Source organism: Geotrypetes seraphini, chromosome 7 (genome assembly GCF_902459505.1).
Source record: "Geotrypetes seraphini chromosome 7, aGeoSer1.1, whole genome shotgun sequence".
NCBI lineage: Eukaryota > Metazoa > Chordata > Amphibia > Gymnophiona > Dermophiidae > Geotrypetes > Geotrypetes seraphini.
Window position 1 is genome coordinate 1,266,078 of NC_047090.1, and position 12,545 is coordinate 1,278,622.

Below are 12,545 nucleotides of genomic sequence, written 5' to 3' on the forward strand. Positions count from 1 at the left end.
TCTCAGAGGCTCTATAAACACGGCCCTGAGTTCAGGAAAGAGGTTCATGTGGGCACGGAGCTGAGAGTAGAGCAGGGCTGGGCTGGGGTTGGGCTGTTTGTGGTGCGGAGAGAGGCCGTGCGTCCTGTTTTATTGTCTGACACGAAAAACATTTGCTCTGTTAGTGTGCCACAGCTAAAATAAAAAGTTTGCAAAAATCTGGAAACCCTAGTAGTGTGTTACCACTGACAGAAAGGGAAATCAAATGAGCCATAAGAATTTTCCATGGAGGATCTAAGTATGGAAGACACCAGCTGACAAAAGGAATAAAGAAGCTAGCAACAGGCTCCAACAGAGTAATCAGGGTGAGAAGGAACCAAGTCAGAACAGTTTGAGGGCCTAGAAATAGGAAGATATGGAAGAGAAAGTGATCAATGCTCTTGAAGTTTGCAGTAAAGTTTTAGAAAGTAAAGATAGTGAAATTTGGGTAGTACGAAGTCATTTGATAGTCTACTCAAAGAACTTACCTTTTCCTTCCTCCTTTCTTTCATTTTTCAGACCTGTTATTGCTGATTACTGGTATTCCTTGTCCTACCTATACTTGAGCTTACTCGCGACCTTAGTGGTTATCGTTGTGGGCATACTTGTCAGCCTCATTACAGGTATGTATGGAATCTGCTCTGGAACCACTAAAAGGGTGAGACTTATTAAAAAATGCAAGCAAGCACTAGTGCTACCTGATTCGCTGATTCAAATCGATTCACCGATTCACTTCAGTGAATCGATTCGAATCGATTTGTTTCCTCCAAAAATCAGGCTCACCGATTCAGTGAACAGATCTCCCCCCCGGTGAGGGCCTCCTAAAGCAGCAGCAGCAGTGGCAGTGGATGGCTACCAGATGCAGGCTCTGAACAGGCTTGTTCACGGCCTGCCCTGCAGGGGCCTTCCCTTTGCCACGTCATTAGTGAGGACAAAGGGTGGGTGAAGAGGCTACAAAATAAACCCGCCAGGATGTTTGAGAAAAAACAACAAAAAACCCCCACCCAATTGGGCAGGAAAATCGAATCGAAATTTTTTTTACTTGAATCGGGCAGCATTAGCAAGCACTAACATAATGAACACATGTTATTTACCAAAAGTCCCATATTATGCAGTAGAATCTATTTGCTATTTATAATGTACATTAACAGTGCACTTTAATAAATTTAGCCCATAGTTAACAAGCACTCCGAGGGTTCTTTCATGTTCTGAACGATAGCATTCTAGACGCAGAATATAACAATCCGATTGCTAAAATACTAAAGGGCTGATTCTATAAAGGGCACCTAACTTTAGATGTCTCTTAGGCGTCTAACTTAAGTGGCTAAATACCCTTAATTGGTTTAAAAAAAGTTCTATAAAAGGCATCTATCAAATGGTGCTTATCAGTGCCTAATGCCTAAGTGGGTGTTTCTATGGGCGGAGCATGACTTAGGAGCCGCTAAGCGCGATTCTCTAAAAACTTAGGCGCCTGAAATGTAGGCCTTTAAAACCCTCACCTACATTTCAGGCGCCTAAGTTTTTACATAGGCACCGCTAGCTGCGATTCTGTACATGGCGCCTAAGTGTGATTGACATGCGGCTGGTTATCAGCTCCTAAATTTTAGAATGGCAGTATGGAAATGCCAGGCGGGTACAGAGGCAAATTCATGCATCTCAGTTCAAAAGCTGTTAGATACATAGGCGATATGGACTGATAACGTAACAAGGGATAACTGACTGGCTGCAGTCCGGCCATCGGTTGGCTCGGGGGCCCGTTCAAGCTGGACTTCAGTTTTGACTGTTTTGATTTTATTTTCAATTCTTTTTAGTTTATGATATATTTTTTAATCTCACTTATTGTTTTACCACTTATTTTGTTTTATTTTATCATTCAAATTTCATTTAAATTTCTCCAGAATTCTATTGCTTCAACGGTTCTCCCTCTGCATCTATTCTTATCTCCCCTCTTTTTTCAACCTTTCAAAGTCCTTTAGATCATTGTAATCTTATTAGCATGTTTATTTTCTTATTTTTCTCATCTATCTCTATTTTATTTCTTCATTACTCTACTAATTGTCATTTTTCCAGGTACTTTAGTTAGATTGTGAGCCTTCGGGACAGTAAGGGAATTTCTAAGTACCTATTTTACTTATAATTTTAATGCACCCTATTGTCTATTTTTCTGTAAACTGCTTAGAATCCTAACGGAGTTTAGCGGTATATAAGAAATAAATTACATTACATTACATTACAAAGTTTATTCTGTGGGAATTTTGCAGGAGGAAGAAAGCAAGAGATCAACCCTGACTTCCTCCTAGGCAAACAAGATATGTCCTCCTGTTACTGCTTGCCACGCCATGAAAAAGAGAAAGTAAGTATAGTCAGCGGCGTAGTAAGGGTGGGGCAGTCTTGCTTGGCCACTAGACTACTAGGGAGACCCCTGGGCCTGGAGGAGTTGGAGAAGAAGAGTCAGGGGATTGGGGGGGGATTGCTTTTAGGTGTATCTTGCTAAAGGGGGACCTTCCTTCATACAGAGGGAGATAAGATCAGGGAGGTGGTTTGTCTCAAAGAGGAGCCATGTGAGGTTTTGTTCAAGGGTGAACCTTTGTGGGAGATGATTAGGTCAGGGAGGGGTCTTTTATTCTAGGTGGGGGTTTATGAGGCGATCAGAGGTGTGGTGCGGGGGAGAGAGGAGATTTGATTGATTGATTGCCATAATGTAGCTAGATTTATTGCAATCTTGTAAGATGGTATTACATGCAGCCACACTGCCAAGAGTTGTGCTATCTAGCACACAGTGTCAACTCATGTACTAGCTGTCCCAGGTGGCCATGCTCTACATCCACCCAATTCTTGTCCATGACCTGCATGAAGTTTTATTACTGCACTGGATATTTTTAACCCACAATAGCTTTTTGAGCAGGTCCATGCTAATAGCTATCACACAGTAATATCCACTTTAGTGCATCTTAATGAAAAGACCCCTAAATCTCAAGACACTCTCCAAACCTATCCCTACCCTCTTCTCCCACAAACTCAAGCCTGCAAGACCTAAAATATCCTCCTTCTCAATCTCCAAATGTGTCACTGAGATTCCAGCCTCCTACTCCTCATATTTGGATCACCCAAACCTATACCAGCATATCTCCAAATGGTCCCTCTTGACTCTTAAGATCCCTGTAATTCTCATACCCATATCTTCAAATGGGTCTTTAGGATTCTCAAACCTCCCACTCACCCTCAGACTAGCAAAAATAGGCCCTTAAATCTTTTCTGGCAGGAAGGAGCTGCTTTTGTTCCTGTTGATGATCGTGCCAAATGCAAAATGGTATCACTGTGGTAAGCAGGTTGATTGGCTTTATCTGTACTGCATCTTTCATATTCTGTGTTGATTCTAGATCCATTTGCATGCTCTGTAATTTGCTGATTAGCTTTATCCACTGTTTCTTCAATCCTTTTTTTGACTTTCCAATTTCCTTCTCTTCTTGTCTCAGTTAAAACTGGGGATAGTGGTCTGATGCTACAAGCTATTCATTCACTGCTACGTGAGATGCATTTTCTTATCTGACACCCCCTCCTACCTCACTCAGTCCAGATATTACAGTGGTGTTATTTGAATAGTGGCCATGCATCAGTTCTCATTTTGGAACCATTAGTCCTATAGGCTGATCTTTAAGATGGAAATTCTATAAATAGGGACGTGGAAGAGTAATTTAATGGTTAGAGCAGCAGACTGGGTACCGAAGACCCATGTTCAAGGTTCCAAGTTTATTCCATAAACTTTCTATCTAGCACTATGGGAATTGCCTTCTAGGAAGCTTCACAATCCAGGAGGGAAATGGAAGGGGGACTTTGTGCATTCAACAATAAGATTAGGGGGACACTCAATGAAGTTACAGGGAAATACTATTAAAACTAATAGGAGGAAGTATTTTTTCACTCAAAGAATAGTTAAGCTCTGGAACACATTGCCAGAGGTTGTGGTAAGAGCAGATAGCGTAGCTGGTTTTAAGAAGGGTTTGGACAATTTCCTGGAGGAAAAGTCCATAGTCTGTTATTGAGAAAGACATGGGGGAAGTCACTGCTTGCACTGGATCAGTAGCATGGAATGTTGCTATTCTTTGGGTCTTGGCCAGGTACTAGTGACCTGGATTGGCCACTGTGAGAACGGGCTACTGACCTTTGATCTGACCCAGTAAGGCTATTCTTATGTGCTTATGACCTGCTAGTGAGGGAGATCCAGGAATCCCCTTGTTCAGCCTTCAGCAGGGACAGCACAACCACAACACAAACAACTCTGAAGGTGCAATGCAACTCTTTATTCAGCTTCAACCAGCTGAACTTTTGTTACCACCCAAGCCCGTATTGAGGCTGGCTCTGATCCCCCAAATGATTTTTTTTCCAGGTCGACAACATTGAAGTCTTAAATTGGAAACCTTACCCAGCTATAGATGAAGGACTTGATAATCCAGCTTTTAACCACATGGAAACAAGGTTCCCAGAAAATAAACATCAACCTGATGACGTTCATACATGAATATCTTTTCAATGAATGAAAGGCGATATCATGATGGAAGCTCCTCTGTTTTGTGTAAAGCTGCACTTCAATACAGCTAACTTGAACTTGGATATGTTGAAATCCTCGCCTAAGGGCATATAGTTCTATAACATTATGATAAATGTTCTTAGAGAAAATAAAATATCCTGTCCCTTTAGAATTTTTGGATTTCTTCCAAGTATTGCACTTCTGACTCAGGGACCTTCTTTTGGAGTATAAATTCCCCTCAATGCCCATATATCAGGAGGAACAGACAGAGGAAACCAACACATTTCAGGCAGTTTTCAAGAACTAAATTATAGAGAGATTGGCATTTTCCTGAAAGAAATGTTCTCTACGTAAGGGTACAAAGTGCTATATTTTAATACTCAATATCTTTGCAGAAATAGTTCACCCTATCAGTCCTTTCTGCTGACTAATTTGGAGGACTTTTATATGAAAAATTGAAGTTAAATGTCATTGGCGGGACTTTGTCCCTCCTACCACTGAATGATCATGTCTACTGGCTCACAGGATGAGAAGACCATAGTTCAAAAAAAGTACCTGAGGATGGCCTATTATTCACAGACTAACGAAGCATTATTGTTTGTACTGTATTTCTCAAGGTACTTTTTACCAGGAGAATTGTTATCAAATATTAGATCATTAACAAAATGCAAAAGTATATTTTGTAAATAGTATGTTTTTATTATGAGTTGCCTAGTTAATATATGGACTAAAATGAGAAAAATAAAGAAATATATAAGAAATTTAATCAAAGAATTCACAAGGATTGTCAGGAAGAGACAACATGGTTAACACATTAATGGGTCTAGACATCTCCAAATAATGGGCTGTCTGCCTGTGTCCCTAGCTCCTACTCTGTTGGCATCATCTTATTCTTTTATTCAGGTAGGGTAGGCCAAGTATGATCAGTCCTGGAGATGGGCTCTATCTGCCAGCAGAAAGAATGCTACTGCTATTATCACTAATACTATTTCCACTACTGCTATTTATTATTTTTATAGCGCTACCAGTTGCATACGGCGCTGTACATTAAACACGCAAGAGACAGTCCCTGCTCAAAAAAGCTTACAATCTAATTACGACAAATGGTGAATCTGTGTATGTTTAGGTATGAAATTACAGAGAAAATGATGCTGCAGAGAGGGTAAGGGACTACAAAGGGAATGGCAAACAGATTTTTGTGCTTTGTAAGTGGGTTAGGTTAAGACTTAAATGCAGCTTTGAAGAAGTGGGCTTTAAGCCTGGATTTGAATATTGCCAGAGATGAAGCCTGAAGTATTGAGTCAAGCAGGTTGTTCCAGGTAAGTGGCGCAGCAAGGCAGAAGGGACAGAGTCAGGAGCTGGCAAATAGAGAAGAAAATAGATAAGGGAGACTTGCCCAATGATCAGAGTTCCTGGGACAGTGTATAGGGAGAGATAAGAGTCGCAGAGTAGATACACTTGTAGGTTAGTAAAAGGCGTTTGAACTGTATGCGGAAATGGACAGGGAGCTAATGAAGCGACTTGAGGAGAGGGATGTGATCATAAAGACCCTTGCAGAATACAAGCCATACAGAAGAATTCTTAACAGATTGAAGGGGGAGGGGGGGAGAGATGGTTTAGCAGAAGACCTGTGAGAAGCAAGTTGCAATAATCTAGGCGAAAAGTGATGAGAGTGTGGATGAGGCTCTTGGCTGCGTATTCAGAGAGGAAAGTTCAGATTTTAGCAACGTTGTAGAGAAAGAAGTGACAAGTTTTGGCAGTCTGTTTGATATATGAAGAGAAGGAAAGAGAAGAGTCAAAGATGACCCCAATGTTGCGAGCTGTCAAGACAGGGATGAGAGCATTATCCACTGAAATAGAGAATGGAAGAAGTGGAGAGGAGGGTTTAGGAGGAAAGATAAGCAGTTCAGTCTCGGTCATGTTTAATTTTAGATGGTGGTGAGACATCCAGGTAGCAATAGTGATGGATGGTTCAGGATGGAGAAAGAGAGTTCAGTGGCCAGTAGCCACTTTAGGTCAATCACTCACTCTCATTTTGATATCTTCTTTGCACTAGGTTCGCCATTCATCTACCCTACTAGCTATATAATTCTATAAGAGGGGCGAAATGACTGGTGGGTGACAAGTCAAGGCTCTTTGTCCTAGCATAAGTAGAACTTGGCATAGCTGAAGAAAGGAAACTTTAATAAAAGGGAGTAGGTGGTCAAAGCAAGTCAACGGGTCCTTTCACACTGCCTTCTTCACAAGGTTGATGATGAGAGGGTGGGAAACAAGACCCTAGCTAATTGCTATAGGTCAGATGGGTTCTCCTCTGCTGAAGCTACTGAATGAAGGGGATATCACAACATTCTTGATCTTTGCAGATGGGATGGGGCCTCCATGAATGACTACTGAACACCAAAACAAAATTAGGCAATATTGCATTAAGGATAGTGGTAAAAAAAAAAAAAAAGGGTAGGGATTCTTTACTTAGAATCAGAAGACTGGCTTCCTCAACTAATCCAATCACCTTCATGTACAGTTTGTCTGTCTTGACTAGATTGTAAGCTCTTGTGTGCAAGGACTCTTTCTTCTATCTTTTGACGTACAGCACTGTGTCTTGCAGCGCTACAGAAATTATTAGTCGTAGTAGTAGTAATCATGCAGTGCACTTCTAGGATAAGGCAAGAATATTAGTAGGATAAGAACATAAGAAGATGTTTCTAATAAGTTTCTGCACAGCCCGGTGTCTAACGTTCTAGGATAGATTAGACAGGTTATGTGTTCTATGTACTGTGAAAGTTCTGTAAATCATATCTGAGCTTTGTGGTTGAATGTATTCTGAGGTTATGCATTCCACTATAAAAAACATCATCCATTTCTCTGAATCAAGTTTGTGTCTGGTGGTTTTTTTTTTAAAGGAGGTGATGGGGGCCAAACTCTGATTGTGTGACTGGCTGGGTTGGGAAGTAAAAAATCAATAGAAACTCACATAAGGGGCAATAATCAAAGCCTCCTGCTGTGGATAGAATAGAACATCTGGAGTATCACTATTTGTTTTGTGATAATGCAAAACCTATGGAGTGAAGAGATGGAGTGAAGAGATGGCACCACAAGTGGAAGGGTGAGATTGGATTTCTAGGCATAAGTTTTGGATAATGAAAACAATGCATACTGTATATTTTCCTCTAGGATAGAATAAGTGCCATCTATGTGCTTATTTTCAAACTTTGCTGGTAAAAACAACCATGGAGCTACTAGCAAGGTAGGTAGGTTGTGATGACTGTCCCCACAGTGAACAAAATCTGGGTTTAAAGTACGTTTGCAAAAAAGAAATGAAGAGTGATGTCGACAGAGGTAGGGGAATGCGCAGTCTAGAGGTGCAGCCATAAGTGAGCCTGAATGGACTATGGCTCCGTTGTTTTGGAGTCAGGCCCGCCCAGTCAACAGCAACAGGTTTGAACTGGTGTCGACATCCACAACGCCTGGTGCCAACCCATGTTAATCCATGTCCTGGGCAACCAGACCATGTGGTGGGTTAGCCCAAAGCACGCTTAGCTTTTTAGGAGGTAATAATAAGAAGGAATACAAACACATCGTCCCGCAAGATGTCCAAAGTCAGGGGCGGAGAAATGGCCATTTTTGAAACTGGCGAAACCACTAGATGTCCAAATTCAATTATTTATTTTTTTAATTGCCTAGTTGGCCGTCTGGGCATCCAACTTTAGGACGTTTAACATTTTTGGCCATTTTTGACCACAAAAATGTCCACATTCAAAATGCCCAAATCCAAACCATTTGGATGTGGGAGGGGCCAGCATAGAGAGCACTGCTCTAAACTTCACCATAACCCCTATATAATTTATGTTGATCCTTCCAAAATTCCCCCCAAACCCCCGGTAGGCCTTATGGCTGCAGCTGGTACTTATATGGCAGTATAGTAGGGTTTTTACTTCCACCATAAATGTAGTGGTTAGAGTGGCTTATGGGCCTGGGTTCGCCTCTGTATGGTTCACTAGCAAGCCCACCAAGCTACTTAAGACATCTGTGGGCAGCTCTTCTAGGCTTTCCCATACCAGGTGTGTACTGTTTCATTCAGATTTGTGGGGTGGGAGGGGCTTAGTGATCACTGGGGGAGTGTGGGGTGGGGGTAATTATTTAATCCTTCCAGTAGTTTTCTAGTCAGTTTGGGTACCTTTTTGACACTTAGATGCTTTTAAAACAGGTCTAGCTTCGGGCACCTAAGTTCCGTCCTGGACGTCTTGAGGAAGGTTCGATATCGCCGCAAGATGTCCACGTGCTAAGCCTGCCCAATGCCCACCCATAACATGCACCAGATTTAAGACCTACTGAAACACGGTGCAAATGTTGGCACCCAAATTAGGCACTCTGGAGGTTTATGGCAAAATGCATGCTATTTATGAACAGGCCTCACTAAAGATAAAGAGGCCTGTGATAAATAATGTACATTTTGGCATGCTAACATTTAATGCTCCTTAGCTGCACGCTAGTGTTTTCGAGCTGCCCATTTATAGGCACTTTTGTAGCCTGGAAATATGTTCCTTAGCAATCTGTGGCTTTTCCTGCCCAGAGCTGCCAAGAGGCCGATCTCCTATGTGGGAGATTTAGGGCCTGACCCTTCATAGCTCTGTCCCACTCCACCTATAACCTTGCCCATCTCCACCTACAGCTCTGCCTAGTCCCACCCACAGTAGCACCAGTGGTAGCCTCCCCTTCCAGCAGAAGCAGGAAAGGCTTTCCTAAAATGTTGTCTCCTGATTCTGCTGGAAGGGGAGGCCACTCAGCGGGAGATCCCAGCTACTCAGCGGGAAGCATGACAGATGGCCTGCAAAAGTGGACACTTGGCAGGTCTGCTGTCCAGGCCCTGCTCCTGTGGATAACAAAGATGCACACCCTGCCCTGGATGTTACATAAGCTGGCCAATATTCAGCGAGCAACAGTCAGTATAGGGTTACCAGACGTCCGGGGAAAACCCGGACATATCCTCTTTTAGAGGACTGTCTAGGTGCCCGGACGGACTTTTCGAAACCCAGCACTTTGTTTGGGCTTTGGAAAGCTCTGGCTGCATATGGAAGGCCTCTGAGCATGCGCGGATGATGTCATACGTATCCACATATACTCAGAGGCCTTCAGATGCGGCCTAGAGGTCAGGAATTGAAATGAAGCTTTCTGGGGGTGGGGCTGTGGGGGTGGAATGGGGCGGGGCTAAAGGAAGAATTGGGTGGGGATGGGGGTGGAACAAGGCAGGGCTGGGGGTGGAACAGGGCGTGGCCATGCACCCGAGATTTTTTGACGCAAAATATGGTGACCCTAGATCAGTGTGATTTTTAAACACTAACCGTTAATGGCTAAATTACTACTACTGCTACTTATAATTTCTATAGCACTGTTGGACATACGCAGCACTGTAAATTATAACATTCAAGATACAGTCCCTTCTCAGTAGAGCTTACAATCTAATCAAACAGGCAAATAAGACAAGTAAGGGGTTAGTTTTTCAGGGATGGGTACTATATAAACAAGTGGGGGTTAGCCACGGATATTCAGTTTTGGCCACATGTGGGTAGCTGCACTGAATATCTGGGGCCAGTTGTTATAGCATTGGCCATCAGCTTCCCCACGAAGACAGCAACCGGGGCGGTTCAGCCCCCCCATACCCCCATGCCCCCTTGCTATGCTACTCACAGTATCATGAGTAAATCCAGTGGCGTTGCGAGGGTGAGAGGTGCCCCTCCCCCGCCCTTCTCGTTCCCCGTACCTTTTTAACTTCTCCGACGTGCGTAGCATGCCCACATCAGTGTCAGCTCGTCCTCTTATGTCACTTCCTAGGCGTGGGACCCGGAAGTGATGTCAGAGAGAGCGCCGATGCTGACGTGGGCAGCAATGTTGCATGTGCCGGAGAAATAAAAAAAGGTATGGGGGAAGGCAAGGGGCATGCATGCATGGCAGGGGGAGAAGCGGGGGAGGGAGGAGGAGGGATGCCAGCGTCCCTAGCAAGACAGCGCTCAGGGTGGACTGCCCCCCCACCCCTTACTATCCCACTGATTAAATCCCTCAATAATTGTTACAAGCATAGGTATCAATAATTCAAAATGATTAGGGGTACCAAACACAAATTGCCCCTCCTTGGACACAAAAATGGAGCTTGCTCAACAGTGGGGGTGCTCAGCACCCACAGAGCTACTGCCTCCTATGCCTACAAGCAGTAGAATAGTATACAGTATTCCCCTGGTCATTCGCAGTGGGCGGTCTGGTCATTTGCGGTATTTTCCAACTGCGAACCGCCGACAAGGAGAGGGCAACGGGAGAGGCAGGAGAGAGCAGCCGGAGCGCCGGCGAGTGCAGGAAATCACTCGCGGTATGCTCCGACCACGTCTTCCTGCACTAAGTCAGGCCTTATCCAATCAGGAGGTGCTTTGACATGCAGCTCCTGATTGGATAAGGCCCGACTTAGTCCAGGAAGAGGCAGTCGGAGCATACCGTGAGTGATTTCTTGCAATCACCGGCGCTCCGGCTGCTCTCTCCCGCTGCCCTCTCCAGTCTCCCCCATGAAAAACCGTATTCGCGGTTTTTCAAGATTCACGGGGGTTCCTGGAACAGAACCCCTGCGAATATCGGGGGAGTACTGTATAAAGGCAGTATATATTTTTTTTGGGTGACACACAAAGCATTTATTCCTTGGGATGCAATCAATATCATTCGCCATCTGGTGGCATTCTAGCTGCTCGCATTGACACTGAGGTGGTGAACAGTTACCTATCAGCAAAGTAAAACTCAAAGTCCATAAAATCCTACTGTAATTATGCATGAGCAGTTATAACAGTAGAAACTACAAAGAAAAACTATTCCTTGCAATGTAGTGCTATATGGCAGTATCTTGCTGCAGCGTAATAAACTTACTATCTAGGACAGGGGTGCCCACACTTTTTGGGCTTTCGAGCTACTTTTAAAATGACCAAGTCAAAATGATCTACCAACAATAAAATTTTAAAAAAACACAAAGCACACTCTACGCATAGAAAATGTTAATTATCATTCTTATTCCGGGGGTTTTCAAAGAGGTCAAGACAGATGACTCTATGCACTGTCACCTCAGTAACAACCATACAAAAATAGACAAATACCCCCCTCAATTTTTACTAAACCACGATAGCAGTTTTTAGTGCAGGGAGATGCGCTGAATGCCCAGCGCTGCTCTCGACGCTCATAGGCTCCCTGCTAAAAAACGCTATTGCAGTTTAGTAAAAGGGGACCATAGTGTAAAATATAGACAGCAGATATAAATTCAGACACATTTTGATCACTAAATTTAAAATAAAATCATTTTTCCTACCTTTGTTGTCTGGTGATTTCACAGTCTCTGGTTGCACTTTCTTCTTCTGACTGTGCATCCAATCTTTCTTCCCTTCTTTCAGCCTTTATGCTTCCTCTCCTCCAGACCTCATTCCCTCCCCCAACTTTTTCTTCCTCTCTCCCTCCCTTTCTTTCTCCCTGCCTCCCTTTCTTTTTTTCTCTCTTCATGCCCCCTTTCTTTTTTTTCTGTTTCCCTTCTTTCCTTTTGTCTCCCTGCCTGCCCCCTTTCTTTCTTTCTCCCTGCCCTCCCCCAAGCCACTGCCACTGCCATCGGGGAACAGGCCCCCAAGCCGCCGCAGCCGCCATCGGATAACAAGCCCCAAAGCCGCCGTAGCCCCAAGCTCTCCCTGCGTCGGGCCGACCAGCATTCTTCTCCCTGACGTCAATTCTGCCATCGGAGAGGAAGTTCCAGCCCAGCCAGACAGCGATTGGCTGGCCCGAACTTCCTCTCCGACGGCAGAATTGAGATCGGGGAGAGGAAGGTTGATTGGCCCGGTGATCGACTCACTTTGCCTTGGCGAGCTACTGGTCGATTGCGATCGACCTATTAGGCACCCCTGATCTAGGACATCTTTACAGTGCACAAAGCTGAATTTACTGACCAAGACAAGTGCAAATAAAATGTATAATTTATTATAAGGTTTCT

General features: G+C 43.8%; 1 protein-coding gene across 1 annotated transcript in view; it reads left to right on the forward strand.

Moving 5' to 3' along the window:
- LOC117363256 (sodium-coupled monocarboxylate transporter 1-like) overlaps positions 1–7,379 on the forward strand; it is a 72,703-nt gene extending 65,324 nt beyond the window's left edge. Inside the window, exons 13-15 of the mRNA XM_033950667.1 lie at positions 538–641; positions 2,280–2,371; positions 4,406–7,379. Of these exons, the coding sequence (XP_033806558.1) occupies positions 538–641; positions 2,280–2,371; positions 4,406–4,537 (328 nt within the window). The 3' untranslated portion in view covers positions 4,538–7,379. The remainder of the gene's footprint in view (positions 1–537; positions 642–2,279; positions 2,372–4,405) is intronic.
- Positions 7,380–12,545: the final 5,166 nt, after the last annotated feature.